General features: G+C 49.6%; 1 protein-coding gene across 1 annotated transcript in view; it reads right to left on the minus strand.

Moving 5' to 3' along the window:
- The window catches only part of LOC119389934 (mucin-19), a 475,744-nt gene that overhangs the window by 309,339 nt on the left and 139,563 nt on the right, over positions 1–26,842 (minus strand). The window contains exon 2 of the mRNA XM_037657383.2: positions 479–867. Coding sequence (XP_037513311.1) covers positions 479–867 — 389 coding nt within the window. The remainder of the gene's footprint in view (positions 1–478; positions 868–26,842) is intronic.

Genomic DNA, 26,842 nt, shown 5'->3' on the forward strand with positions numbered 1-26,842 from the left:
GGACCCGCGCCACTCGAGATCACTAATCTGTTTAAAGGGTGAAGTGAGCATTACCAGCTAATTAGCAGCAGCAGTGGCATGCAGTAACGGGTGTTGTGCTGGCTCACCTGTCTGACAGGGAGTGTTTGCGAGCCGCTTTTATGACCATGGCCTCCGATATTGCGCACCGGTAGGTTCCGGCGCGCACTCTTGGAGGCCATGCTATAATTATAATGTTCAAGGTGCACCCGCGCTCTACGAAGTCACTAACCCGTTTATTGAGTCATGTGAGCATTGTCAGCAAATAAGTCGCGGTGGTGGCATGCAGTAACGGGTGAGCTTTTGCTCACCTGTCTGTAAGGGAGTGTTTGCGAGCCGCTTCTATAGCGCTGAAGGCCGACATGTGACCTAGGAGGTCACTAACCCGTTTAATCAGTCATGTGAACATTGCCAGCAGATAAGAAGGGGCGGTGGCATATAGTAACTTAAGTTCGCTCACCTGTCTGCTAGGGAGTGTTTGCGAGCCGCTTCCATAGCGTTGAAGGCGGACCCGAGGAGGAGGTTGGGCGACTGATGATGCTGCTGCTGCGACTGCCGGGCGGCAAGCAGGGCGGCCCCGGCGTTCAGCGACGCCAACAGCGAGGCGGGAGACGACGCTGCGGTCGCCGCCGCGGCCGAGACTGCTGCTGAGACTGCTGCTGCTGCGGCTGCTGAGGAGGACTGCAGCGAGGCCTGCAGCTCGGCGTTGTCGTCGGCCCCGCCGGCGGAGGCAGCGGCGAGGCTGTGGCCATCCGAGGGGCTCTGGCCTCCGGCTCGCTTGGCCGCCTCTCCGCACGAGATGAGCCGGTCGCTGCGGAGGCCGCCAACGGTGCTGCCCAAAGACTGCTGCTGCAGGATCAGAAAAGAAGAAATATGTTGCACTATACCACTGTATAGAGCCGGTAACACTGATATGCCCTCGCTTCGCCATCAACCATCCAATGTCAGAATCTCACACAGTAAGACAAACCTTGATAGACAACTCACATCATCAGAGTGAACTTGAATGAAGACAATGTTGCGTTTTAGACTTTTGGACTCAAAAGGAAATTCAAATACCCTCCACGCAGTGATCTAGTGGTTATAGTGCTTGACTGCTGACCCGAAGGTCGCGGGATCGAATCCCGTCCGCGGCGGCCGCATTTAGACGGAGGGGAATGCGATAAAGGCCCGTCTGCATAGAATTAGGCGCACGTTAAGGAACCCCCAGATGGCCTACACATTTCCGGGGCCCTCCACCAACGCGTCGCTCATTATCATACCGTGGTTCTGGGTCGTAAGGCCCCAACAACTGTTATTATTAAAAAAATTGAACTAAAAGTTAAAAAATTGTTCGTAAGCGGCACCCATCTTCTTCAAGGGTTTCGGGTCAGACGGAATGAACGACCACGATAGCGTCTGGCCTGTCGTCAGGGGTCGCTCGCCATCAATTGCGATGATAACCAAGTTCGAAGCCCTTGTGATGGGCACGCCAACAGGTGAAAAGATAGAATAGAGATTATGTACCCTTTCTCGAAACGCGCGGCGCGAGGCTAGAAGAACATATGTATTAATTTTGCTGTTAAATTTACCGTACTTACCAGCCGTTACAGAAGGTTTGGCGTATGCTTTAGAGGAGACAAGCAAGACGTGCAAACCCTTCTAAAACAGCTGCTTTCTGCAGCTGCAAGCGGAGGGCAAAATTATGCTAACAGTGTCTTAGCCAGCACCTATAGCGTCTATACAAAACCAACTACCACATTTCAGTTTTTTTTTTTCTTCAAAATTATATCAGTAATAATGACAATTGTTTCATCGAATGATCGGGGTCCATAAGATATTGCCTTTTACCGATATCACCCTCCAAAAATTGAAGAGGTAAGTCCAAAATCATTTCCCAAAGATTATAAGCTAAATGTGCAAGTCCATGTATGCGAAGAGGGGGTGACGTAATTTTTCATGTCATTACAGCCTGCATATTTCAGGCCTCGTACGTTATATATATACCTTTAGGTTGAGTCCCAAGATTGCATTGCCGTCGTCATACGCGCACCCAGCTACACAAGACGCAGTGAATACAGGCTGCGTATGGCGAGAAGTCGTCAATATTCTCTTTCCTTTCTTCCTTTCATTAAGCATATACCTTTATTTTTTCGCTCTAACATAGGGACACAGGGACACGTGGTCGCAAGATTCTTGTAGACTCCGTCAAACCCGATTAAAAGAAAAACAAGTTAAAGTTCACGACAACAATGCGTCGAGGCAGAAACAACGCAAAACGAAAAAATAAGAAGAAGAAACGGGCACATACGCCCGCTCCCGTATCAACGATTCACAAGGGCTGCCATATTTCGGGACGTTCCGCACGCTAAAACAAACAGGCATTTCCGCTCAGTGCATCGGGGCCAAAAAAAAAAAAAAATAAACGAACAAAACGACACCGTTACTATTCGGTGGCAAGCACAAGAGCATCTCGCCGCATGGGAAGGAGCACGCGAGATGCGTGCGACGGGAGCGAATGCGTGGTTTCCGAAGGCACGGCCGGCAAGCAGGCGCCCGTCAGGCGAGCTCGAGGACATTAAATATTTACGAAGCGGCAAACGGCGTATACGTTAGCGTGACACCCGAAGCGCACCGCGCTTAGCGTAGCCGTCGTGTCGAGAGAGGGAGCCGATGATATACCTTGAAACTGTGACGATGACGACGTGAGTGGAGACTGGCGTCGCGAGTCAATTTTTTGTCCTCGCACGCGGCGTGGGACGCGCTCGTGACGCTCACTTTGTCCGCAGTGCACCCCTTCCCCCCTGTCTTGCAGTGCATGGAAGCTGTCGGCTCGCTGCTGACGCTGGCGTCAGTGATACGGAGTACGATGCACTGGGATGCAGTGTGATCAGGGACGTGCCAATTTTTTTTTTCACTTTGGGTGTGGGGTGTGAGGTATTCAATTAGCCCTTGTGTATGTTTGCATATGTGTCTGTTTGTATGCATAGACGTGAGCACGGGGGGGGGGGGGGGGTGTGGCCCCCCCTAGTCACCCAAGAGGGGGGGCGCAAAATCTGTCCCATACATTGACCCCCCCCCCTCTAGTCACCTAAGAGGGGGGGGGGCACCAAAATCTGCCTCGTACATTGACTTAGTAGTCTTCGCCCCCCCTTGATGGGGAACCCTGCGCACGCCTATGTTTGTACGTGTCCGCGTATGTATACATGCAAAATTGAAAAAAAATTCAAGGGGGAGGGGGACGAGGGTGAAAACCATAAACCCCTCCCACCCCCCCTCCCCTCAACCTTCCCTGGCTACGCCAGTGAGTGTCATGCACTGTGATGCAGTGAGATGCTGGAGGGTCTAGGGTGACTGCGTTAAATGGATGCTTATCTCCACATATTCGCGCGGACTAAGGCATGTGGCCATAAGGTAAAGGGGTACGGGATCGAAGCTAGACACGCGTGGTAGCACCACGAAAATACCACATCCCTACGAGCGGGCGCTCTGCGGGTTTACCCTTTACTACACAACGCGGAAGGCCCAGTCTGATATCCCTCACCCGTTGAATTTTCTCAGAAACGTCGCAAGCCCTCAAGTCCACAGGTGAGGTTCTGCAGAATATAGAAACCAGCCAGCTTCGTTCAAGCACTACCGTGATTGAAAAACATAGTTTGGTCGAAGAACCGGTTTCGCCCACGAGGACTTTATTGCCATGAGTTCAAATGAAAGTAGAAGGGCAATTTTATATTTCGCCCCCACTGCCTACCGGTCAGAGTGTACGATGTAGCGCTTCGCAACGTAACAACCATACGTTGCAAAGCTTGCGTCGTTAACCTAGCTGGACCATTTTGGAATGCTCACCTACATTAGTAGCAGAAGCATCTGCTACTAAAGAGGGCAGCAATTCTTCGTACGCTTTGTAACGCTCCCTACCGAAGCGAAGGCTGTCGCAAAACTTTACTCAGGTTTAGCATTCCGTACACCAACACCAAGCGCGCAAAGATGCGTCCACTATAACTGACAGGAATCAGCGCCACTATCCTAGGAAAGCCCGACTGCACTAAACATGGCATGATACATGTGATAGAGTTTCCTTAAGCGAATCGGACGTCCAACCGAAAAAAAAAGGGATCTTGTATTAGCAGCACTGCGCTCAAGTTCCGTCACGTTTCGCGTATTAGCCGCGACGTGCTATCCCTGCAAGGAACTCGCGAGAGTATAACATCGACTCGAGCAAACACAGCGGAAGGAGGGGTATGCATGCACAGTGGGCGCTCGCGCGAAGTGTACACTATTGGACGAAGAGTGGGAGGGGTACGCAGAATGTGTATCGCACGCTCGCACTCAGGCAGGCCGACGCGTGACACGTCCCTACAGCGGCGTCCCATATTTCTATATACTTAGGTGACTCCGGCCGTATGGAGACATGTCGAGCGCGAGTTGTCGAAGAGCACACGACTCCTTGACAATGCATGCCCGGCAATGTATCTCTCCCGCTCTCTCTCTCTCTCTCGTTCGACAAGGCCCTATCCAGCGTGCGCTCAAACTTGGGAATCGCGCCCCCTCTGAAGTCCGAGAACATACTTGACCGGAAGCGGCCGAGAGCGGGAGACAATGCAAATTAGCTCGCGATGTTTGCCCGTAGCCAATAGGCGGAAAGCGGACGGGTAATCTATACGAAAGGCGAGCGAACCAGTTAGGGCGACTTAGGAGGAAAGAAGCTTGCCTTGTGGAATCTCGGGGCGTAGTTGCTCGCCCAGTCACAGTTCTTCTACGTCTCAGCGTCCGTGCATTACACAGCAAAAATTTAAAAAAAAGGGGGGGGGGGGCAGGAGGGCCAGTGGAGAGATTGGTTTGCATGTCGCCCCCTCGACTCTGCATTCTTTGCTGCCCGTGTACTTAGATTTAGGGGCTCGTTAAAGAACCCCAGGTGGTCGAAATTTCCGGAGCCCTCCACTACGGCGTCCCTCATAATCATATCGTGGTTTTGGGACGCTAAACTCCAGATATTATTATTATCTGCACTCTTTGCTATCAGTAGCACCGACCGTGGATCTCTCTTTTTCTCTGACAGAGAAGCAGTCCTCAAAGTAGTATCGTGAGAATATCTTGGTCGATATGGTCCAATCGGAATGCATTCGGTAAGGTTGCAGTTTCTGCAGACTTCATACGAGTTCCGTATACCGCGTTGCTCACTACGCGGTAAACGAGGTTCAAGCAATGCAAGTCTCCCTTTTAACGAACCCTATATAAGAAGACCACATTCTCATCAAGCAGAATGTCAAGCACTGATTGGAAAGAAAATAAAAAAAGAATTATGTTTGCCACTCTCCTCATATGGCTTCAAAGACCGATATTCTCGTAACTCAAACACACACAGCTCAAATTACGCCCGAGCCCGTTGACTTCCTACTATAAGAAACACACTAAGATACCCCTGTGCTGTTGACTATTGAGGTTGTTGCTTGAACTTAGACAAAAGTGCCGCATAAATTTTGTAAGCGTATATGGCGTTTATCCCAAACGTCAGTTCAACCGCGTTCCGCTAGCAATACAGTCGATTTCGCCCCATTATCGCCGTCATATCACTGTCTGAGTTTCCGAGCTGTATAACGTAAGCGGTTGCGTCCTTCGGAACATTTTGAGAAACTATCTTCTTAACTTGACCTTAGCCTGCGAGCCAAGCTGATTTTTCTGTACGGCGAATTACATAAGGCAGCATCGATCAACGTTTCGCCTGGCTCAATCAACGATATAGACGACTGTTCAGTCTTTACAGTGCACATATAACACGAGTATCGGCATGTTTACCTCTTCGGTATGGCTCCCATACGAAGCACCCTTATCACAGCTGCATTCTAGTCCACGCCGCGCTCTACTCAAAACAAAGCGAAAGAAAAGAACAGCTGTCGCAAACATGTCAAGAGAAAACGAGCGGCAGCTATATGCGTACAGCGGCGCACTCGGGAACCGATTCTCGTTTACTTTATGCTTACACCCTCGCTAAGTGCTTTTTTAATCCCGTCGGCACTTAAGCGTTTAGCTCGTAAAAGAAAAAAAGACCGGCGTCGGCAGTTGAGGAGAAGACAATACGAAGTAAAGACCGAAGCCGTAAACGAAGCCGTAGACAACTGGCGAGGCAGTCGCAACGATGCGAGAGCAGATATAAGCCTGGGAGGCTCTCACGAGAGCCTTCCAATCGGCCGCATTCCTCCTGCGCACCCTTTATCGTTTATCCTTATCTCGAACGCGATGTCCACTGGTGCTACACTCGCGGCGTGTATGTGAAAGGGTGCATAGACGCTAAGCTGAATGCAAATTTAGCTTCTAGCGATGACAATCTTTCTCTTTGCGGCTTTAGGAAAATCCACTTTCAGTTCCCACACTTTTAGTTGCCCGTAAGTTTTGAGTCTTCTTGCGTTTGCAGAACGGGCCATGGTGGGTATGACTGTTCTGGGGCAAGGACACGATTATGGTGCGCGTCCCAAGTCTTCTCTTGTTTTTGCACCGGCCACGCGTCTACAAACTCGCGATACCGCCTTTACTGGCATGACCCATCGAAAGCGAAGCCTATGCCAACACTACACAGTTGGGCGGGCAGGGTTATTAATCACGGAATGTTTACACGACACGTGAGAACTATTGGCACCCTTAGAGTAAATTATAAATAAATTAGTAACGTTAGTCAACGAGAGAGAGATTAAAGAAAAGGTACGGAGGTTAATCAGAACAAATGACGTCTTTGTTACCCTACACTGGATAAATGTAGTCGACTGAGAAGAAAAAGATTACTTTCTCCTTCAAACCGTCTTAGGCAAATGCATAATCTGACGCTTACTTGTGATTGCCTGCTTTGACATCGCAGTCATCCTGTCTTTCGTTCACTTTTTTATTTAGCTTGCGCGCCTGAAAGAAACTTGAGACGGCTTGGCCGCAGCATTCGCCGGGACACATCCGTGCTTCCATGTTAAGCGCATACCGCAGTGTCTACCGTAGAGGTACAAACATGCAAGCGAACATGTAGGTCACCTGATCAACAGGCGAAACGCGATATACGAAACGACACAGAAGAAGCAGTGACAGCCCTTTGCACCTTGCGAAAGCGGAACGAAGGAATCCTGGCACGTACACCTATAGATTCGCGGAAGAGCAAAAAGAGACACGGAAAAAAAAAGAAGTCGATGCAGAACGGACAGCTGGTGCTGACTTTCAGGAAATACGTTTCTCGGATTTGCTTTCGCCTTAGCAGATAGATCGAATTACCCTAACGCGTGATCAGCGCGGTGTTGTTCGGGAGCATGGCGGTCCGAGAACAGGCCAGCTGGTGGAACCAGTGCAGAGTAAAAGCAAGTTTTACTGCGAGAACTAGTTGTAGCTAGAGAGTATGAAATTGTGCTTACTTTGTCCGCCATTGCCTGAATGCATCATCAAGTAATGTCGTTTAAAAAGAGAGAGAAAGAGATAGACAGAATCGATATACCGTTCACTATCCTGCACTGGGAAGTGCGGCGATCAACTATATGAGTGTTAGACAACACAGTTTGCTACCCTGCTCACGTATGGGTCAACCGTGCACTGTGAGAACGGCCCAGGAGCAGCGTGCTTACGAAGAACGCCGACGAGAGCAGTGACGGGAATGCGCCCGTCAGCTCCGCAGGTCAACACACCTTCACAGAGTGTTATGGCTGCAACATTTATTGTTAAAAAGGGGAAACTGGCAACCACCCACTTTTAGGACGAAGTCACGAGGAAATCCTTACGGATTTATCAGGAAGAAAGCTTCATAGTAGCCGAATAATTCGTCCTGGTTCGGGTATCGAACCCATGTTAGATACCCGGGCGAAAACGAATTTTGCGGCTACTGTGAAGCTTTCTACCTGAGAAATCCGTACGAATTTCCCTATGGCTTCATCTTACAAGCGGGTGGTTGTCAGTTTCTCTTTCTTAACTCTCCCTCCACCTTGCGGTATTCCGCAGAATCGATTCGCAACATTTATTATTTCTACGACGTCGCACCTTATACGCTAGCGATGGGTCCAGGGAAACGTTTTAGTGCATAAGAACGTCTGTATACATAGGTCAATGCTGACCACCCGCTTCATTCCATGTTGGGGCTCCGCAAGACCGCGCACGTCTGAAACACGTCCAATAATGGCTTCTTTTCTGCAGCTGTTTCCTTCAAGGCACATTTATATACCTGGGCAAGTGCACACTGTGACAACGTTGTCAGGGCGACACTAAGGAAAAATAAACTAAGTACGCTATTATTGCAACCACATTTTCGTTCTAATAATAAGCATCACAATGTATGTCTTTTTCAGTAAGTACGCGGAAGTGATGCCTGACGTTCTTTTTTTTCTCTCTCTTTCGCTTTTTCATACGGCCTCTGAATACAGCGAATGATCCGTCCATTCTCGTCTCTTTAACAGCTCTGAAGAGCGTTGCTCGTAGCGCATCATGTCTTTCTTTCTTTTTTTTTCTGGCCCACACAACGGGGCTTCAGAAGTGAGCACGCCGAGCAGTCAAAGCAGCAGCCTGATCACCCGCGACGCGGCGACCCGTACTCGGCTCCTGGCCAGTACGTAGTAGTAATCGATGCACCTAATGTCGAGGACTAGCGGGCCATGAATGTAACAGGGGAAGGCCGTGGCCTCAACGGCCGAAACAAGCGGGCGGCGGCGGCGATCAGGCCGCGTCGACGGCGTGCCGATGCTTTCCTGGACCTTATAGCCACCAGCTCGCTTTGGCCAGCAACTGCTGCCCCCTCTGCGCTACAGGTGTGACCACTGATTCCGCGCAAAGTGGGAGCTAACGCAATGGCCACTGCCGCGCCCATGCATGCGAACCCCTCTACCGAACAAGCAGCTTCGCCGGTCGGCGCAGCCCAACCACTGTCTCGGTAAGAAGTGGACCCTCCCTCTTTCGTACGGCGCAGGAAAGCCAGAAGAACGCGGTCTAGCGGGAGTAGCAGGCAAGCTGCGTACAGGTCTGCGGATGCCGGCAGGCAGCCATCTCTTGGCTTGACCCCGACACCGCACCCTGTTGTTCCGAAGTTTGTGTAATGACCGCGATAGAGTACGTGCGTGCCTGCGCGGTTCACCGCGCCTCGTCTTGCTTGCTTTTGTTCCTGGCGAGATGCCGTGCAGTTCTTCCCGATGCCGACCTGCCCACCATCCTACAGGGCCATTGCGCAAGGAGCCAAAGCGCGCTGCTTGCCGAAGTGCTGGACGTGCTGGACAGGACGGGCACGTTACATACTACTCAGCATCTTTCTCGTAATTCCGTGGTGGTAGACGCTCCCGTCGCACTGTTTGTTTTCACGCGTGCAGTTGTATTAGGCCAGAGCCTCGACTTTGGCGTCTCATCTGTGGCGCGGGTTCTTGTAGCGCAATGAAACGGGAATCTGAGACACCTCCTAAAGTGTGAAGAGTGGGATGTTGAGGCTTGGTGACGTACGCATGTCGAGGCTACGGGACAGTAGCGTACGTGCAAAGGCAGCACACAGCGGAACAGTTTTCAGCACTGAAGGCAATTGACCCCGGACAAAGAGATCGCCCGATTTCGGCTAACGTACATACACAGACATTCACTTTTTGGGTGGTTCTTTTCTGTCTCTGAGAAGACACCACCCACGGTCATTGAGGGATGTACGAGGGTCCAGCCCTCGTCTTCGACTGTATTCCAAGGATGATCTGCCGAGTCATTGCGAGTCTGGTCTCGCTTGAAGGGAAGAAACGGGGTCTTGTCTAGGCTTTGTGTACGCAGACAGCCAAGGCATGCATATATGGGCGAGCCCTATACCCGCACTATTTGATCAAGGCGAATACGGGCTGTAGCGCAACGTGCCGGACCGACCTTGCTGGGCAGCATGCCTGCACGGGCTAGCTACGCGTGTTTTCTGGTTACCGGCGTAGAAACGCAGATATGTTGCTCGGAAAGAGCTGTCCACTGCACAAGCGCTCGTAAAAGGGTTATTAACTTCGCTGGTCAGATATCCGGGCTTGCAGCTGCGCGGCAGGGTTCAGAAAAAGAAGGGGGACAGACAGCCGTCATTTATTTTTCTTTCTTTCTGGTTTGCCGTTGATTCGGCCCCTTTTGTTTCTTTCAATCATTTCGTTGCTCGCAGACCCTTCTTGTCAGGGGAAGACCGACCCTGCCCCGCTGTGATTGCACGGTCCGGCCTTTCCGTGTAACTCGCCGATGATGGCTTCCGTCGCTACCGAACGCAGCGCTAATGGATGCCTTCTTTGGCGGTCCGCGGCCACTACAAACGGTGTTCCAAGCGTTAAGGGGGGCGGTCAGGAGAGCCTGTGGACGGACACGTTAGCGTTATGGGACGCGTAACAGTGGTCCTCAAAGACGGTTGGGTCGCCAGGCGTTGAGGTCCTTCTGGCGCGCTTACTGTGCGCCGTCCCCCTTTGTTTTTTTGTACCGGTACCGCGGAAAAAAAGGAGCAGGAAGTCGGCTCCACTCGGACATTATAATAGAGACCCGCTCATTGGCCCGGAGGGGGGCCGGCCCGAACGACGGCAACAACGCCGGAAAGAAACAAAACAGCGCTGACAGGACGCATGAACGCCTTCGACACGATCGAACGATTGGCCGAACCCGAAAATTAATGAGAGCGCTGGCGCGGGGGCAACTGTTGGACGAACACGAACCCCAGACACACGTCCGCGAAAGAAGGAAAATTACGAAAGATAAAGCAATCGCTCGAAAGCACTCAGCCGCGGCACTTGCGTTTCTTATGCGAACGCTTATTTTCTTCGGTCAGCGCCAAACTCCGCCCGAAATTGCCAGGCAGGCCAGCTTTAAGCCGCTCTTGTTGCTGGCAAGGACGAACCCTGTGAGAGCGCGATTTGGATGGGCCTCCGTTGCTTTTTATTTTGATTATTTCGCGCGTTCCGGATCAGCGCACCCTCAGGTCGGCTGAGATAGTTCGGAGTATCGATTATCTCAAGCGAAAGAGTTGAAAGAGTTGATATGTGTATATATATATATATATATATATATATATATATATATATATATATATATATATATATATATATATATATATATATATAGCGCGCTAACAGTGAGCCACCTCCATCCGCGGGAGGGCATCGCGGAAGAACGACTGACGCTGCCGATTTGTCGAGGTCGAGAGTTGAGATGTAGTTGTAACAACAGCGCGCCAAAGCGAACCGCAAACACGTGGTGACCTCAGTCACGCCTGACGCCGGCGCGGGCAAACTCATTTGCAAAGCAAGCATGTCCGAAGAAACATTCCCTCAACCCACCGCCCAACTTCCAATCATCGTGTTTTCCCCTCTTTAGCTGCGGAGAACCGTTTTTGTTTAGTTCCTAATAGCTTCCGTGGGAGCCGGTTGCCAAAAGCTATCGGGCCCGTCCTTCAAGACGGCACCTTAAGTAGCGCGCGCAAACCTCATTTGCTTTCATATACGCGATCACGGTCAGCTTCTGCCGTGTGCTGCAAGGATTGAAAAAAAAGAAAAAAAAAAGGAGGGGTCTCTTCAGATGGCCATTCCGAACTCGCCGGGAGTTTTGAAGTTGCGAAACCGCTTGAGTGCCGGCCGCGGACTAAAATGTTCAACGCCCCGAATGCATACGCCGCATGTTAATGTGGACGCTTGCGATATCTGTATGCGTGAGACCCACGCCGTTGGATTGCAAGGGTGAGTCCGGTCTCCGCCTTGTCACCACGAGCGATACGAGTTAAGCGTGACGTGGCACTCACACACAGGGCGCAGGCTTCATTGAATAGCGAAGTTTGCATAGAGCATGTCGCCCACCGTCATGGTCTAGTGGTTGCGGTGCTTAACTACTGACCCGAAGGTCGCGGGATCGAATCCCGGCAGCGGCGGCGGTAGCATTTCGATGGAGCCTAAATACCGGAGGTCCGTGTGCTTCGATTTAGGTGCACTTTAGAAAACCCCGGACAATCGAAATTGCGGAAGCCTTTCAAACTACGGCGTCTCTCGTAATTATATCGTAATATTGGGACGTAATACCCCAAGAATTATTATTGATAGCGAAGTTTGTTTAGATTGTGTCACCCTCCACGCCTTCGTATTTCGTGCTACGCTTTTGACGCTTAGTATAACCACAATTATCAGGGCACGTTCCACGCCGCAGGGCGATTAATTCAGTACTAGATAAAAGGTATCGCCACGCAGTCAAACCTGAAAAGCACAAAAAAAGTATGCAACAAGCAATCTGCAATTATTCTGCTGGTATGGCGAGGCAGCAGTAACTTATGATAACGGAACAGCTGTCACCGTACGACCACCCTGCTATAGTTGTATACGTAATAGACAACCATTTGCGCCTTCCTATCCCACTGCCCTTTCATTTTCTGGAATTCTGGCACATTAGAGAAAACAGGTGTAGTGAGGAAAAGGACTGACTTTAATTGATTGATTGATTGATTGATTGATTGATTGATTGATTGATTGATGGATGGATTGATTGATTGATTGATTGATTGATTGATTGATTGATTGATTGATTGATTGATTGATTGATTGATTGATTGATTGATTGATTGATTGATTGATTGATTTTACGTTTCAAAGAAAGCACACGGGATAGAAAAGACGCCATTGTATAGGGGAGCACATGACTGGTTTCAATAACTTACGAATATTCTATCATTTTCAGTAGCGAGATGCGCTAGCCACTGATCTACTGGAAAGAAATAAAGGGTCGCTAATGCATGTTTACACATGGCTGTGCGCGAAAATTTTGAGAAACTGCACATGGGCAACTATACAACAAGATCAGATAGGCAGTTACACAACAAAAAAAAAAAAAAAGGAAGGCAGATGAAATCGAGAACAGGGAGTCCAGAAAAACAAAACGGACAGAATAAAACAAAAAAGAAAGGAATATTGCTTCCAGAGTCGCGTCGAGGTGAGCGCCGCGGCGCCGGCTGAATTCCCAACGATGCCCTGACTAGCCGCGATGCACGATGCCGCGCTCGCGGACAGCGTGCGAGAAAAAATAAGAAGAAGAAGAAGAAGAGGGAAAAAAAAAAGAGAAGCGGGCTGCGTTACTGGCGGCCCCAGCGAGGCGAGACGAGCGCGAGATTTCGATTCCAGTCACGCCAAAACTGGAGCAATTTTTGTTTCTTCTTCATCCCTATCCACCGGCCTGCCTCGCGCAGACGTCCACGCCGCCTATACAGCTTTAACGCGCCGGGTGAGATCGCTAGCACGAACGTTCTTCTCTCATCTGCGTGTTGTGCGGCGGGCAACAGCGGCGTCCATCTCGGAATCGCGGGCGCGCCATTTGCCTCGTTGGCAAAATCAGCCACCCTCTCCGATCTCATCTTTACGAACAGTAGCCGCCGCACACGCGCGCACTCGCGCACGCTTAGGACCGCTTGAACGCCGCTTCTCTCAGGGTGTTATGAACTCAGTGTACACGTCTGAGTTCCTCTCTCTCTTCTCTCTCACAAGCACATCCTTTCCCTCCTTTCACGATAGAATCAGAAAACTTCCTCGCTGAACCCGCATTCCTTAATTCGCGTGGCCTGGGCCGCCCGTCATTATTTCGCGCACTGCGAGGAAACAGATCATTCATTTTTGAGCGTCCGGACGAAGTCTTTTTCGTCTCTCGCTCCTGGCCATTCGTGACGAGAGAGCACGACTGGCCACAATATTTTGTTTCTGTTTCTTCTTTCCTCCCAATCTCCGTCTCTATCTATCTGTCCATCTATTTTATCTCTTTGGCATCCTTCGTTTTCTTGTTTGGCGCTTGCACGTGCCTGCGTGTAGTTCGAACGGTTCGTGTATGACCTGAGAGCATCGCTGCTGCCCTGCGCGGCCCCTATAGAACGGTGGCCGAACTGTAGAGGTATAGGTGTTGCCCGGTGTTGGGGTCTTTGAAACCCGATATATGTTCGCATCTTCGCATCTCCGTGCACGCAAGACGGAAGCGCTTGTACTCTTGGATGCCTTCCATTTGTTTTTTGTGGACGGTTTATTTGCCTGTACGAGCCGATTGGCGTTATATTTGCTGATGAAGGCAGTACGAGTTGTTAACTGACATCTACGGGTGTTCAGCTGAAAATTAGAGAAACCAGCACAGCTGCAAGTGATTACAAGAGTTTCGCTTTTTGTTGTTGTCGTTGTTGCTGCTGCTGCAACTTCTGAGCCTTCGGCATAATAATCCTTGTTGTTGTATGATTAAACACGATATACGCACATATGTCTTAACGTGTATTTCCGTATTAACGTTCATGCTTTTAATCTTCTTCTCGTTCCCCCTTGCGCATTGCCTTGTGTTACGCCTTGACCATCTTTCCCTTTGTGGGCGTCGGTATTCAAAGTTGGGCTTAAAGATGTTTTCAGGCTTCACACAGAACTCATATTCATCTACAGAGACGCTATCTAACGCTACACACTTGAAGAAAAAAAAATGAAAGAAAGAAAGAAAGAAAGAAAGAAAGAAAGAAAGAAAGAAAGAAAGAAAGAAAGAAAGAAAGAAAGAAAGAAAGAAAGAAAGAAAGAAAGAAAGAAAGAAAGAAAGAAAGAATAAAGAAAGAAAGAAAGAAAGAAAGAAAGAGATTGTGTTTAATCGAATGGCATTCCAACAAAATGATCTCCCTCCAAGCTGCAGCCGGCAAGAAGAAATAACCATCCGTGTAAAAAACGTTCCTCTACAAGGGAACAAGACACCCGATCACTTCCTGCTTATCAAAAGCGCGGCATATCCGAGCTGTACACTAGAGGGCGCTGGCTGTGCGCACGCGAGCCAAGCGAGGCAGTAGACACGCATGTACACACAAGCCATCGCCCTCGGGAGTTCGGCAGGCTCGTTAATCGAGACGTCTTCGCATCAGCTCCGAGAAGTCAGCAGCGGGCACGTACACGCACAGACGAAGTCCTCTTCTTCTTCTTCTTCTACCTATCTCTCTCTTCAAAGGCACGAATTTCTTTGCCTGTGACCATGGAGGCGCCCCGAGAAGTGGATCGGAAAACTACGTTCGAACACGCACACGCCGTGAACACGAGCCTGTACACTCGGACAAAGAAACGCAAAAGGAAGAAGATAAACGACGAAGACGATGAATCTACAGCCGAGGGTAAATTACGTCTCGTCCGATTCGCGAAAGATCTCCTCAACTGCCGTTACGCCAGGATGAGCCGAAGAAGTCTGGAGAAAGAGTGAGAGATGCGAGGTTGATCGCGGCAACAAGCGCGGCTCGCCATCACGATACAGTCGTTATTGCCGAGGCATTTTCGTTGTGCGTGACATGGTTAGTCGGCTAACTGCTACTGCCCATTGCCATCTGCGCCCGGACTCTTCTTATCCGGCACGTTTTCAGCGCCTGGATTTTTTCGATGCAAGAATTACGGAGGGCGGGGTGCGTGTAGTGCTGACGTGATCGCGTTCGTCTCGCTATTTTGCGCGGTATTAACGAGGTGAGTAGATATAATGGGGCGTGGTTCTCGCGAGGTCGCGCTTGGATTTTTCTCTCTCCCTTATTTTCACTTGTATTTGACTTCCCTATAGCTGGCCCATTCCAGAAAATGCGTGATAAGTAGAGAAAAGCGAGTGTATGCACGGGCGGTCGTCTGACCATGGTCATTTTCGAAATGACCAAGGGAGGTAATCAGCTTAGATCAACTCACGAGACACCTTCTTCTCCATATCCATATCACAGACAGACAGACAGACAGACAGACAGACAGACAGACAGACAGACAGACAGACAGACAGATAGATAGATAGATAGATAGATAGATAGATAGATAGATAGATAGATAGATAGATAGATAGATAGATAGATAGATAGATAGATAGATAGATAGATAGATAGATAGATAGATACAGACAGACAGACAGACAGACAGACAGACAGACAGACAGACAGACAGACAGACAGACAGACAGACAGACAGACAGACAGACAGACAGACAGACAGATAGATAGATAGATAGATAGATAGATAGATAGATAGATAGATAGATAGATAGATAGATAGATAGATAGATAGATAGATAGATAGATAGATAGATAGATAGATAGATAGATAGATAGATAGATGAAGGGCTAGCTCCTTTTGTTGTTGACACCTGCTGTATATTTACCGGGGTATACGAACAATAAAACTTCAGTTGTTGCTCAGCGCACGTGCCTCGTGTTCCTTGGGTGTGTCTTCGTGAACTGTGCGGTGTATTTGCCTTGTGATAGGATAATAACAACATTTTAACACGAAAGTGTTTTATGCCGGGGTCCACCAAGACTTCAGTGACGTATTTCCGTCACGGAAATGACGTCGAAAAAATGTACACGATCAGACGACAAAGAAAAAAAGTTCCGTCAACGAGCATCGAACCCACGACCGCTCGGTCCGCGACAACAGATGCCGGGCACGCTATCCACTGCGCCACGGTCACAGACTCCATAGGGTTTACAAACGCGCCTTTTATATCTACCAGTCTCCCCGTCGGCGGAGTGGTGTTGTTCTCTGGGATTGGTAAAGTAAAGTAATTCGTCATTACTGTGGCCTTCGCGATTAGCGCGTCCAACGCATTACACGTCCGGCCCATGGGGCCCGTTTTCGATAGTTCAATTTTCTCAATGCCTTAACACACCGCGAGGGGGCGACATTAGCGCAAGCGTCGTAAAGGCGTCTGCCTCGATCATTGCATCACGCTAACCCAAACCAAAAATAGCTCTGCGACGCGCGCCTGCCTCACCTGGCTGTAGCACCGCGTTTCGCGCTCACGCGCTCACCCCGAGAAAAATCGCGGCCGGGCTACTGGGGCTGCACGACGCTCTTTGCGTTTCCCTCTAGTCCGGCTGTGGTGTTTAATCACATTGTAACATGCCGCGGGATAGCGACCAAGTTCTGCGTCCAATAGGCGACGCTCCTCTGGCTATCACACCTCGTTCTCTGATTACGCTTTCACCGTTAACTACCACAGCTACCACAAGGGTCTGTTTATACATTTAGCATGGACGTTAGTCATCGGGATGGAGACGTACCACCAATGATCAAAGTGGGTACATCCACGTTAAACGGTGCTATAGCTGCGATACATCAATAAACATTAAACGTACAGTAAAGATTCAGTTACTTCTGTAAGGGCGCGCTTTACTTTCGTGTTATTCCGATTCCTATGACGGAGGAATCAACCATGTTTTTTTTATTTATTTAGTAGCTTCTAGACCGATCGATGTTTCGCACTATCGGGAAGCGTAACCAGACTATATGCACGCGGAGCTTGCCAGCTAACGAACCGGCCGAGAGCTCGTCTAGCGCCTATCAACCTCGACTGCAGGGGCACTTTGCCGCAGCTGTCGTCACCTCGCGAGTCTTACGCGTGGAAGGTTAGGGAAAAAAGGAAGGGTGTGCGTGGCGGCTTTTTAGGGAATCATCCTTGGAGCGTCAATCGCGAGACAACTATCCAGAAATATAGGGCTCACATTTACCTATCTGCCCCTCCACCCCCTCGCCTCTTCTCCAGCAGAAGTGATCTTTCGAGGACCACCGCGGTATCCCCACCCGCTCTTTGTGAGCTCTGTCGTTCCGCCATGGAGACGTTACAGGTTGGGGAGTAATCGTGATTGCGCCCTAATTGGGCGCGAAGTGAACAAACGTCGACCGCACGTTGATGATAGTGTCTGAGTCTAACGAGTCCCTCAACGAGAGGGAAAGTGGATTAAACGACGTTCACGCTGGGGACGCGGCGAAATTTTCTGGAATTAGGTTAGGCCTGACGTGTTTAGTTTTGCATAGAGAATAGCGAGAAAGGAGAACTAGTCAGACAACGAAGTTGTTGGATCGACATTGAACGAAGAACATCTTGCATTTTGTAGCGTGCTTGAAAGTTCCTGAGCAGTACTTAGAATTTAAAGGCCTGAAGTAGAAATCAGAAGCAATTGATAGGGTGGATGTGAAGATTGAAAGTGAATTAAGAGAGTGGAAGTAGAAACAGGAAGTAAATTAAGAGACCGGTAGTTGAAGCTGAATCCAAATTTTAGAGCCCGGATGTAGAAACAGAAAGTGAACGTAAGACGTAAGTGCATAGCATTTACTATTCTTTATTATTATTTTTTTTTGCTTTTTATTACAGCCACAATCACGACATCGGAAATCGCACGTAATACCCCGGTAAAAAATGTAGGTGAGGGGCAGGAAGAGGTTGTCAATTAAAAAAAAAACGAAAATGCCACGCAGAAACAGGCTGACGGCTAAGCGGGTAATGCTCTAGAGCTATTTATTTACTGTACTTGTCATTATGAGTATAAAAGGCTTAGTGAAGATTTAAAGAAGCCTGGAAAGCGAAGCGCTCGCTCCAGCTATTAACTGTATACCCTGGGCCGTGTTCAATAGCTACTACAGTGTGTTGCCCGACGTCTCTTCCCTCGCCAACCATTTACCTTACCCACTCCAGGCTGACAAGAAAATCACGGATTCGTATCCCCCGAAAGATTCACATGAATCAAGCTCACAGCGGTCGTTATCTGGCGCATGATGTGAAAGACGTTATAGTGATCGAACCAAGCTCATTTCTTTAAAAGGCGTGCGAAGCACAGTTCACGCACGGACAAAAAAAAAAAAAAAGACTTGGACGAATCTTTCGCACGCGAAAGACCGCATGAACCTCGCCTGCATTTTGTTTCTTTCTTTCCTCCGAATGACACGTATACGAGCTCATCAACCGAACACGGCGGAAAAACGGAACCGGGGGAAGGATAATCAGAGCGTGGAAGCAAGCAAACAATACAGACACGGGGCACGACGACTTGCGCGCGGAACGCGTCGAACGAGAAACGCCCGTAACACACGCGCAATGCATTTGATGCTTACGGTATATACAGAGGCTTCAGCATACGCGCAAGATGATGTTAGGGGCTGCAGTGCTCACCTTCTTGCCCTGCATGGTGAAGCGGTCATAACTGCCTCCAGATGGGCACGCCAGCCAACCCACCCCTGCGTATACCGGATTGAGAAGAGGGTGCCGCTCATTAGGCTTAATTAAAGCGACTCAGAAGAACGAGGAATGAAGGAAGCCCCCCCCCCCCCTCCGAACTGGGCCTCCGTGGCATAACACCACCACCGCAGCCACCGCACAACCAGAGCCTAGCTCTTCTGGCTTGGACGACCAGCGATTACGGCGCGCTGTATGCGAGTTCTTTCGAAAGGCTGCTCCTCTCTCGTCTGTAATGCCCGCCGTTGCAGACACTCCCCGTCATATACAACCATGCCTTATTCCTTCACTAGGTGCCGCTGTATGTACACGTTCAGCTCCCCGCTGACCTGGCTGTTACATTTGGCGATGAAAACAATAACTATAATAAACCGAAGATCGGAAAACGCGTCCGGGACTGCGAAGATTAAAAGCGATTCCCCGCGGCGGTGGAAATCGGCTCTGTCATTTCTAGCTCCTTCTTTCTTTTCGTTGTTTCTGTTCTTCCGTGGTGCAGATTGGTACACTACGTAAACGGCGACCGCCTCTGAAAACGGTCGAGAGCGCAAGATTATAAGCGGCTCGCCTTCGCGGCGCTTTTCTGTACGCGTCCCGGTGTCCCCGCGGCCGCGGGCACTGTGCATTCAACTGACACTCATGAACGATAATGAGGGTTTGGCAGGTTTCGTACGCGATGACGCGGCCAGCGTGGGAAGTACGCTGGCGACATGTACGTGACGGTACATACTGGGAGAAAAAAAAAATCGCGGCATCATTTATAGGACGCTCTCTCGTTATTCTGCCGTCTTTAAATGTGTATCATTATATTTTTGCAGGGGGTGCAAACGGCCCCATCTCGGGGTGTCCTCTAAGTGAGCGCTAGTTAAACGTAGGTCGGCTAGGCCAGCAGTTGCCAAGCCGTCCATCCGCATATTGTTGAAACTCCATAGCGTCTGACTTGAGAGATGTGTACATCAGCACCAAATTGTTTGTTTAACGTGCTTGCGCGTTTGTTCGTTTGTTAACTGCGTCAAAATGGCAGGTCGGGTTATTAAAGAACTTGGCTAAAGCTTGCTTGTCTTGGCTGTTGCTGTCAGCTACAGAGAAGTTTTAGAAACTGCAAGGCAGCTTGCTTGCACAGCAAAAATCTATGCACAATGGCGGTGCCTCCCGCCCTCGCTAGATTTATTAAGTGCAGTGTAGCGAAGACGGGAGAAATTTACAGGAGGGGGAGAGATGCCCCTCTAGACCGGTTGCGCATGAATTTTCGTTGGGCAGGGAAGCTGCTTTCCATTTTTTGCAACTCGTCTGTTGTTGTAGCAACATTGTATTTATTCAGTAGCCAACCAATTATTGATTTGTCTGCCAATTTTACGTTGTAAGAAGCTATTAACGGACGAAGCCATTTGTATAATTGCGCGACGCTGTACGTTATACTACAACCGTTCACGCGTACAACGTATGCCTGTCTGCGTAAGTGTGCCCAAACTCTCGCATTTACATGCAAGTGGCGCTACGGGAACGATGCGTGCTGCGAGGCACTGGGAGTTGCCGCATGCCAACGTGACTCGCCCGGGGCGAACGGATCACGATCTCGCCGATAAATCATCTCCGCGACTTGCCTTGTCGCAACGCCGTGACGCTCGGCACGCGTTAACGACGCCCCCTTACGGGACGCTCTCGATCTATTTCTCGAAGGCGACCCGGGCCCGCTAAAAGAACTTGCCGCGTGAGAACTTCGGACGTGCTTCACGCTGTACACTAGAGGCCGTGGACTAGGAGCGCGAGGCCAGTCGAAGCTCTCACAGACGACACGTAGCAAGGCAAACGTGCTGGACAACCTTTACACGACAGTAACTCACACGCTCCCTTATGCATTCTCCTATAAGAATACTCGAATGCAAAAGGCATATTCTTCTTTTTCTGCTTGTTTTTATTCTCAGTCGATTGTATTGTACAGAGATTATTGTTCTTGCCTGTATTGCACTGTTACCTAAAATGGCTGACAAATGCACACGGTATTTTCAGTTCAATGAGATTGCATACCTTATTCGCAACCAGCCTTCGCCTATGAAACCTGCCTCCGCAGTATGAAAGAGTCGAGTTGCAAGGTGCAGCAGTTATACATTCGTTATAATGAGGCGTAAAGTAATAAAAAGAAATCCTCGGTCCACTCAATCAAATATAGTAGTCGAACAGTTATACACCACCTCCCTGTGGCAAACGTGCAGTATTTAAGCGCGCTTCGACGTTACCCGAATGTATAACGCTAACGTAACGAAGAGAGGAAGACGCGAGTTGGAAGAACGAGAACCAGAAAGACTGGAAGAGTAGCTCGGATATCAACATTGCCTGAGATGATGAACATCGGGTGAACAAGAGACCCAGGAAAACGTCCTGGAAAGGAAACTATACGTAAAGAGCCGCAGGCTGGGCGCGGTGTCCGGGCCCGGCCAGCGAGGGTTGACCTTACTACCGAAGTTCCGCAGTCACTTACCCACAGTCTCGAGCAATTCTCCTTTGCTCGCCTGCTCTCCATCTTCATAAATAAGAGCAATCAAGCGGACGAGGAGAGACGAGAGAAACTAAGAAAAAGCAAAAAAAAAAAACGATGAAAAAGAAAGCACGCACACACGACCACACGGCCAAGACGAGGACTAAGAAGCAGCAGTCGACATCGGGCAGCGAATCGGAAGAGGGCTTAAACACTCGGAAGAGAAGAAAAGAAGAACGGGAATCTATGGCAGGGACGGCGAAGGCCGTGTGGCAAAGACGCAGCAAGAGTCCGGCGAGCTATAGCAGCGAGAAACTCCAAGAGAACGGTGTGTGTGTGTGTGCGTGTGTGTGCCCACTTATTGCACAGCCCAGTCACGCGGCGTTGTGTGCCGCCGCTCTCCGGCCGAGCGAATCCCCTATTCGCTACGTCCCTTGGGTTTGCCGCTCGCTTTTCTCTGAGCCTGTTTCTGTGTGTGCGCTGGCTGTTACAGCATCTTTGCTCGTACGCCATCGCTTCTTTGCTCTGCCGCTTCCTTCGCACAGCGCAGACCCACGGCCGAGAGCTGGGCGAGACTGGAGCGCTATTTTTCAAGTGGGCGAGGCCGGCCGGCCGTTATATGACAGTGGATATGAAGTGCGGCTCGGAATTGAGGAGGAGAGGAGGAAGAGGAGAAGTGTAGAATAGAAATACGGAGGGGAGGAATAGAAAGAGACGGATAATGAGGCGAGAAGATAATAAGACGAGAGAAACAAAGATAACGTATGGTGTCTGTACGTGCGCCTCCGAGTAGGTGCGGGGGACTAAAAGAGCAGGGAGGAGTAAGAGGAAGAAGAGGTGGCAGAGAGAGAGAGAGAGTTACGCTTTTTGCGAATCTGTCTGGGCAGCCATGGAGCTACTGCTCCCGCGGTAACAGCAGTGGATGAAGCGGGAGAAGGGGCTGTTTAGAACGGGAGCAGGATAGGAAGAAAAAGAGAGATAATAAGTGAGAAAGGTGAGAGGAGGGTGTAACGGTTAAGAGGAGGAGAGGCGAAGGACTCTGGAGCGCAGCCGGCGAATTATGCCTGGCCGAAGTGAAGGCACGTATCAGGAGTCGCCCGGAGTGATCGCGCCTCTGAAGCACACAGACGGCCGGAATGCTTCCCGAGCGAGGAGGGATGGTGTCGCCGAGGAGTTGTTTAGATTGAAGCGCCATAATAACGCGGATGTTTCAGGAAGTGTGTGTGTGTGTGAGTGTGCGTGCGTGTGCGTGTCTGCGTGCGTATGTGTGGGCGTTTATGTGTGTGTGCGTACGTGCGTGCGTGTGTGTGTCTGTGAGCGTGCGTGTGTGTTCTCGCTCACCTAAACTTGTCCTTATTGACTTAACGCACTTGTTTCGAATTAACGCAAACATAGCAGAGACACCGAGTGAAACGTGCTGACCCAGCTGTTTGCAAAGGAGTGCACTCACGCACCATGACGTACGCCCGTGGAGGTTATCCGCCTTATGAAAAACGCCTGGCGCACATTGTAATGTACAAGCGGTTGAATTGTAGTATACACCTGCGATCGTGCGTTTTCCGTATAACTGTATATGATTGAGGTCTTTGGCGATTTTCATCGGACGAACACATTATGTCTTCATCGAAGCCTCTTGTTGTTTGCATGTCACGTACTAACGACTGTTCATTGTTTGAACCAGGGTAAGAAAGGTAGGCACTGGCGCGTCTTCTGTTGCCTTTTCACTATAGCACTGATATCAAAACGCAGTGCCCGAAGCTCTCTTCCACAATCAAGTTAGCACAGGCCGAATGTCGACAAACCTCAATCAAGCTAAACCACCTCCATAAAAAACACTGTAACAATGTATCACACCACATCAGTCAGTCAATAAAACTTATCCGCTCAACAGATTGGTCGCTGACTGCTGCACCACTGTCAGATCTATCAGCGCAACAGATTCGACGCCGGTTTTTGTTATAGAGACTATATACCTCGCTTTGCAGCATTTTCGAGGCGTTTCCTGTGACTGCTGTTTGAGCTCTCAGTAGAGGTTCTCTACGACGTTTCCAGCACACCTCGCATCTGATGCCGCTAAGACTCAGTCGTTACCATGAATATTGAGGGGTGATAGTTATACCGATCACATGACAACCGACGCACACACAAACACACACACACACACACACACACACACACACACACACACACACACACACACACACACACACACACACACACACACACACACACACACACACACACACACACACACACACACACACACACACACACACACACACACACACTCACACAAAAGCTGCAGTGTCCTAAAGGATGATCCCCCATAATTTCACTCAAATAAAACGAACTTAACCGCGCGAAGTGTTCTAGCGATTTTGCACGTTCATTTGAAGAACTGTGCCGATTCATGTGATCCCAGGGCGTGGTGTTCATGAGACGCACGTTGTTTTTTTTTTCTTTTTTAAACCATCCAGAGATGAGAATACGGAGCGCCCTGACAGCACGATTAAAAGTGCTTACATTTGCAGACTCCATTCCCGTAAGAGGTAACACGAATTAGAGCAACTATAGTGCACGAAGCCGCGATAACCACAGAGTAATTATACAGCAGAGGGAAATCTGACGCTCGTGCCTGTGGGAGGTGCAATGCATGGCGCTTCAGTGAGCATGGAAATGATGGGTAGTACATGAATTTGCCGTTTCGTTCTTTCGGCTCCCTGTGCACTGCAGCCGTTCTGTCGCAATTAAGACGAAGTTCGCAAAGCTTAGCAAAAGTTCCGCAGTCCAACTTCACCACATTGACCCTTTTAGGCTCGCGAGTTCAATTAAGCTCACGAAGTTCACAACGAGCTACTCTTTTATCTGAAACAAAAGCCAAAACTACAATAAGCAAAGTCAAAAGTGCGTTCGAAGCAGCAAGCACGAAGACTGGGCAAATGCATGTACTTCCCATCATTGCCATGGTGGCTGAACGATCGCAGAGCCACAGTTCCCTCTAGTAAATATTGTAGAAAACTGTGCCGATAACGAGTCGGCAACTTCATATCTGTACATATCTAGGGACTCTTGCGCCACCTGGAGATTACAACGGGAGTTCGTTCGCACCGCTAGCGTGGCGAATCAAAATCTCGAATTCAGAACGGCGTCCGCCCGGCGGCAGTGGCAAGTGGGCGATTCAACCCCCTAATCAAGCTAACACGATCGAAATGGCGCGCAAAAAGGTGTTTGCTTTGAAAGCCTGAGCGGAGGATCTCTCCGGACTGTATATACACGCTGCAGAAGCGAAAAAAAAAAGGTGTTCGTAGAGAACTGCGTGGCCAGATCGTTCGTTGCGAAGGGGCTGGAAGAAGAAGCTCGGCCAACGATGACCGGTGATAAGCCGCGCGCAGTAGCGAGGAAGAAGATTCAGCCACCGCCATTTTCCGCTTCAACGCCACGGTTGCCAGCTCGCTTGCCTGCCAGGCAGTCAGACCGTACGTCGTGGCTACCGCAAATGCGAACGCGGGCGCGCGCGCGCGCGTGCGATGCCAGATGTGATAGCGGGCCTATCTGCTGATGGATTGCACGCCATTTAATGGCTGCGCGCGCGAGCTGCGGTCAAGAGGGCGCTTTCTGCGGTCCACTCGCCGCCTCGATCGTCGCTGCAGTTCTTGCTGCTGTTGCTTCTATTGCTTCCAGTTTTGAGCCGAGAAGAAGGAGAAGAAGAAGACCTGTTTTATAACCAGAGCGGCATGAGGGGGGGGGGGGGGGCATGAGGCTACTTCGACGCACCTCTAGATCGACGATTTTCTCCTTTCTTTATTCAAAACTCGCACTACGTACACCGCGCTGTTTTCTTGTTAATGGCGCCTATATACCCTCAATCTTTGTTCATCAGTCCCAATAACCGCCCACCCCGCAATTCCCTGCATCCAAGGGAGCTCCCATTTTAATGGTGAGTTCACGAGTTCTTGCTGGCCGTCTCGCGAAATGTTAAAATGAAATCTGCGACCCTCTGGAAGCCAAAGGGAACAATAACAAAAAAATATAAAAAGAGGAAGAGAGGAAGCCGTGGCGGATGGCGGGGCTCATATGAAGGAGATAGCTTTGCGTTGCTTCTCTTCTTCTTGTTGTTTTTTTTTCTTTTGTATGCGCAATCTATGATGCGGTGCGGTGTGGTCGGTTGCGTATGGTAAACAACGTGAGCCCCCCTAACCGATGCTACCGTAGCCAAGGAAGCGAGAAGACGATAACGTCACGATCTGTCGGACGAACTGGGGATGTGTTCATTGGCTGCGAGGAATGCGAGTGACCGGATGGCTAAACGCAAGGAAGCAAGCGCGCATGCGTGAACCGCTGGGTTAACGCACGATTCCTCGTGGTTATAGACAATATCGAGCATGTGTTTTTTTTTTTTTTTTCCCTAAGGAAATGTGAACGCTAGTCCGTATCTTACGGGAACCTCATTCCACTTAAGAGACGCATATATACGTAATCGACCATCCTGCGAGTTTGGAATAAAATGCACGCGGATTTCACTCTAAACGGATGAGCCTCTCGCACGTAATGCCCTGTTAATTCTTTATGCTAATCGAGCGTTAGTCCTGTCTTGGCAAGCGACTTGGACCACCCGTGAGTTGCATCCAAGAAATATATCCTACCGGTTTAGTAAGCCCATTGGCAGTACAGCGGCATATCATGTAATTCTTTCATGCAACACACTCTATATAACGTTCGATTCTGTGTTCGCTTTTTTGCAGCTCACGTCGTCACTTCGTTTAAGTTGGCAGGCCAAGTTCGTTGACTTCTAGACGGCGACAAAGCCCCCAAGCTGAAAGCGAATAAGGTTTAACGGCGGTCAACATATACAGAAGAAAATGGGATGACGCGGAAAAGACCCGAAAGGCGAGCGAAGTGACGACTTGCTGTAACCGTAACAAACTATAGCCGGAAAAGAAAAGAAAAAAGCTCGAAGAAGCGTTAGATGAGTATTCTTTACCGACTATACATTATCTTCCTCTTCTTGTTTCTTGCTATACGAAAAAAAAAGAAGAAAGAAAAGCCCTTGCGGTGTAAATTTCCAGCGTTGAGAAATCAACGCAAGGAAGAAGAGAGACTAGGATGAAACAAAAAACAAAAAGAAAAGCGAAGAAAACGCAGACACAATGGCACAGCTCTTGAGGGAAGGGAAAAAGAAACTATTACTGCTGGCCATAACAGCGAAAACAAAGGAGAAAAAGAGAAAACTTAGTTCACGGTTTCAAACGAGAAATAAAGGCCGCAACGAGGTTTGGAAAGACGGGGTAAAGAATTAAGACGGGGGAGGGAGAGAAGTGCCTTCAAGGCGCGATAAGCATCGAGCCGGAAAAGAGAAGCGAGATCAATTTTAGCGTCAGCCTGACGACACGGGCCGAAGCTGGGGACCCGCACAGCCGAGCGAGGGGGACTGCTGGT

Source organism: Rhipicephalus sanguineus, chromosome 4 (assembly GCF_013339695.2).
Source record: "Rhipicephalus sanguineus isolate Rsan-2018 chromosome 4, BIME_Rsan_1.4, whole genome shotgun sequence".
Classification (NCBI taxonomy): Eukaryota; Metazoa; Arthropoda; class Arachnida; order Ixodida; family Ixodidae; genus Rhipicephalus; species Rhipicephalus sanguineus.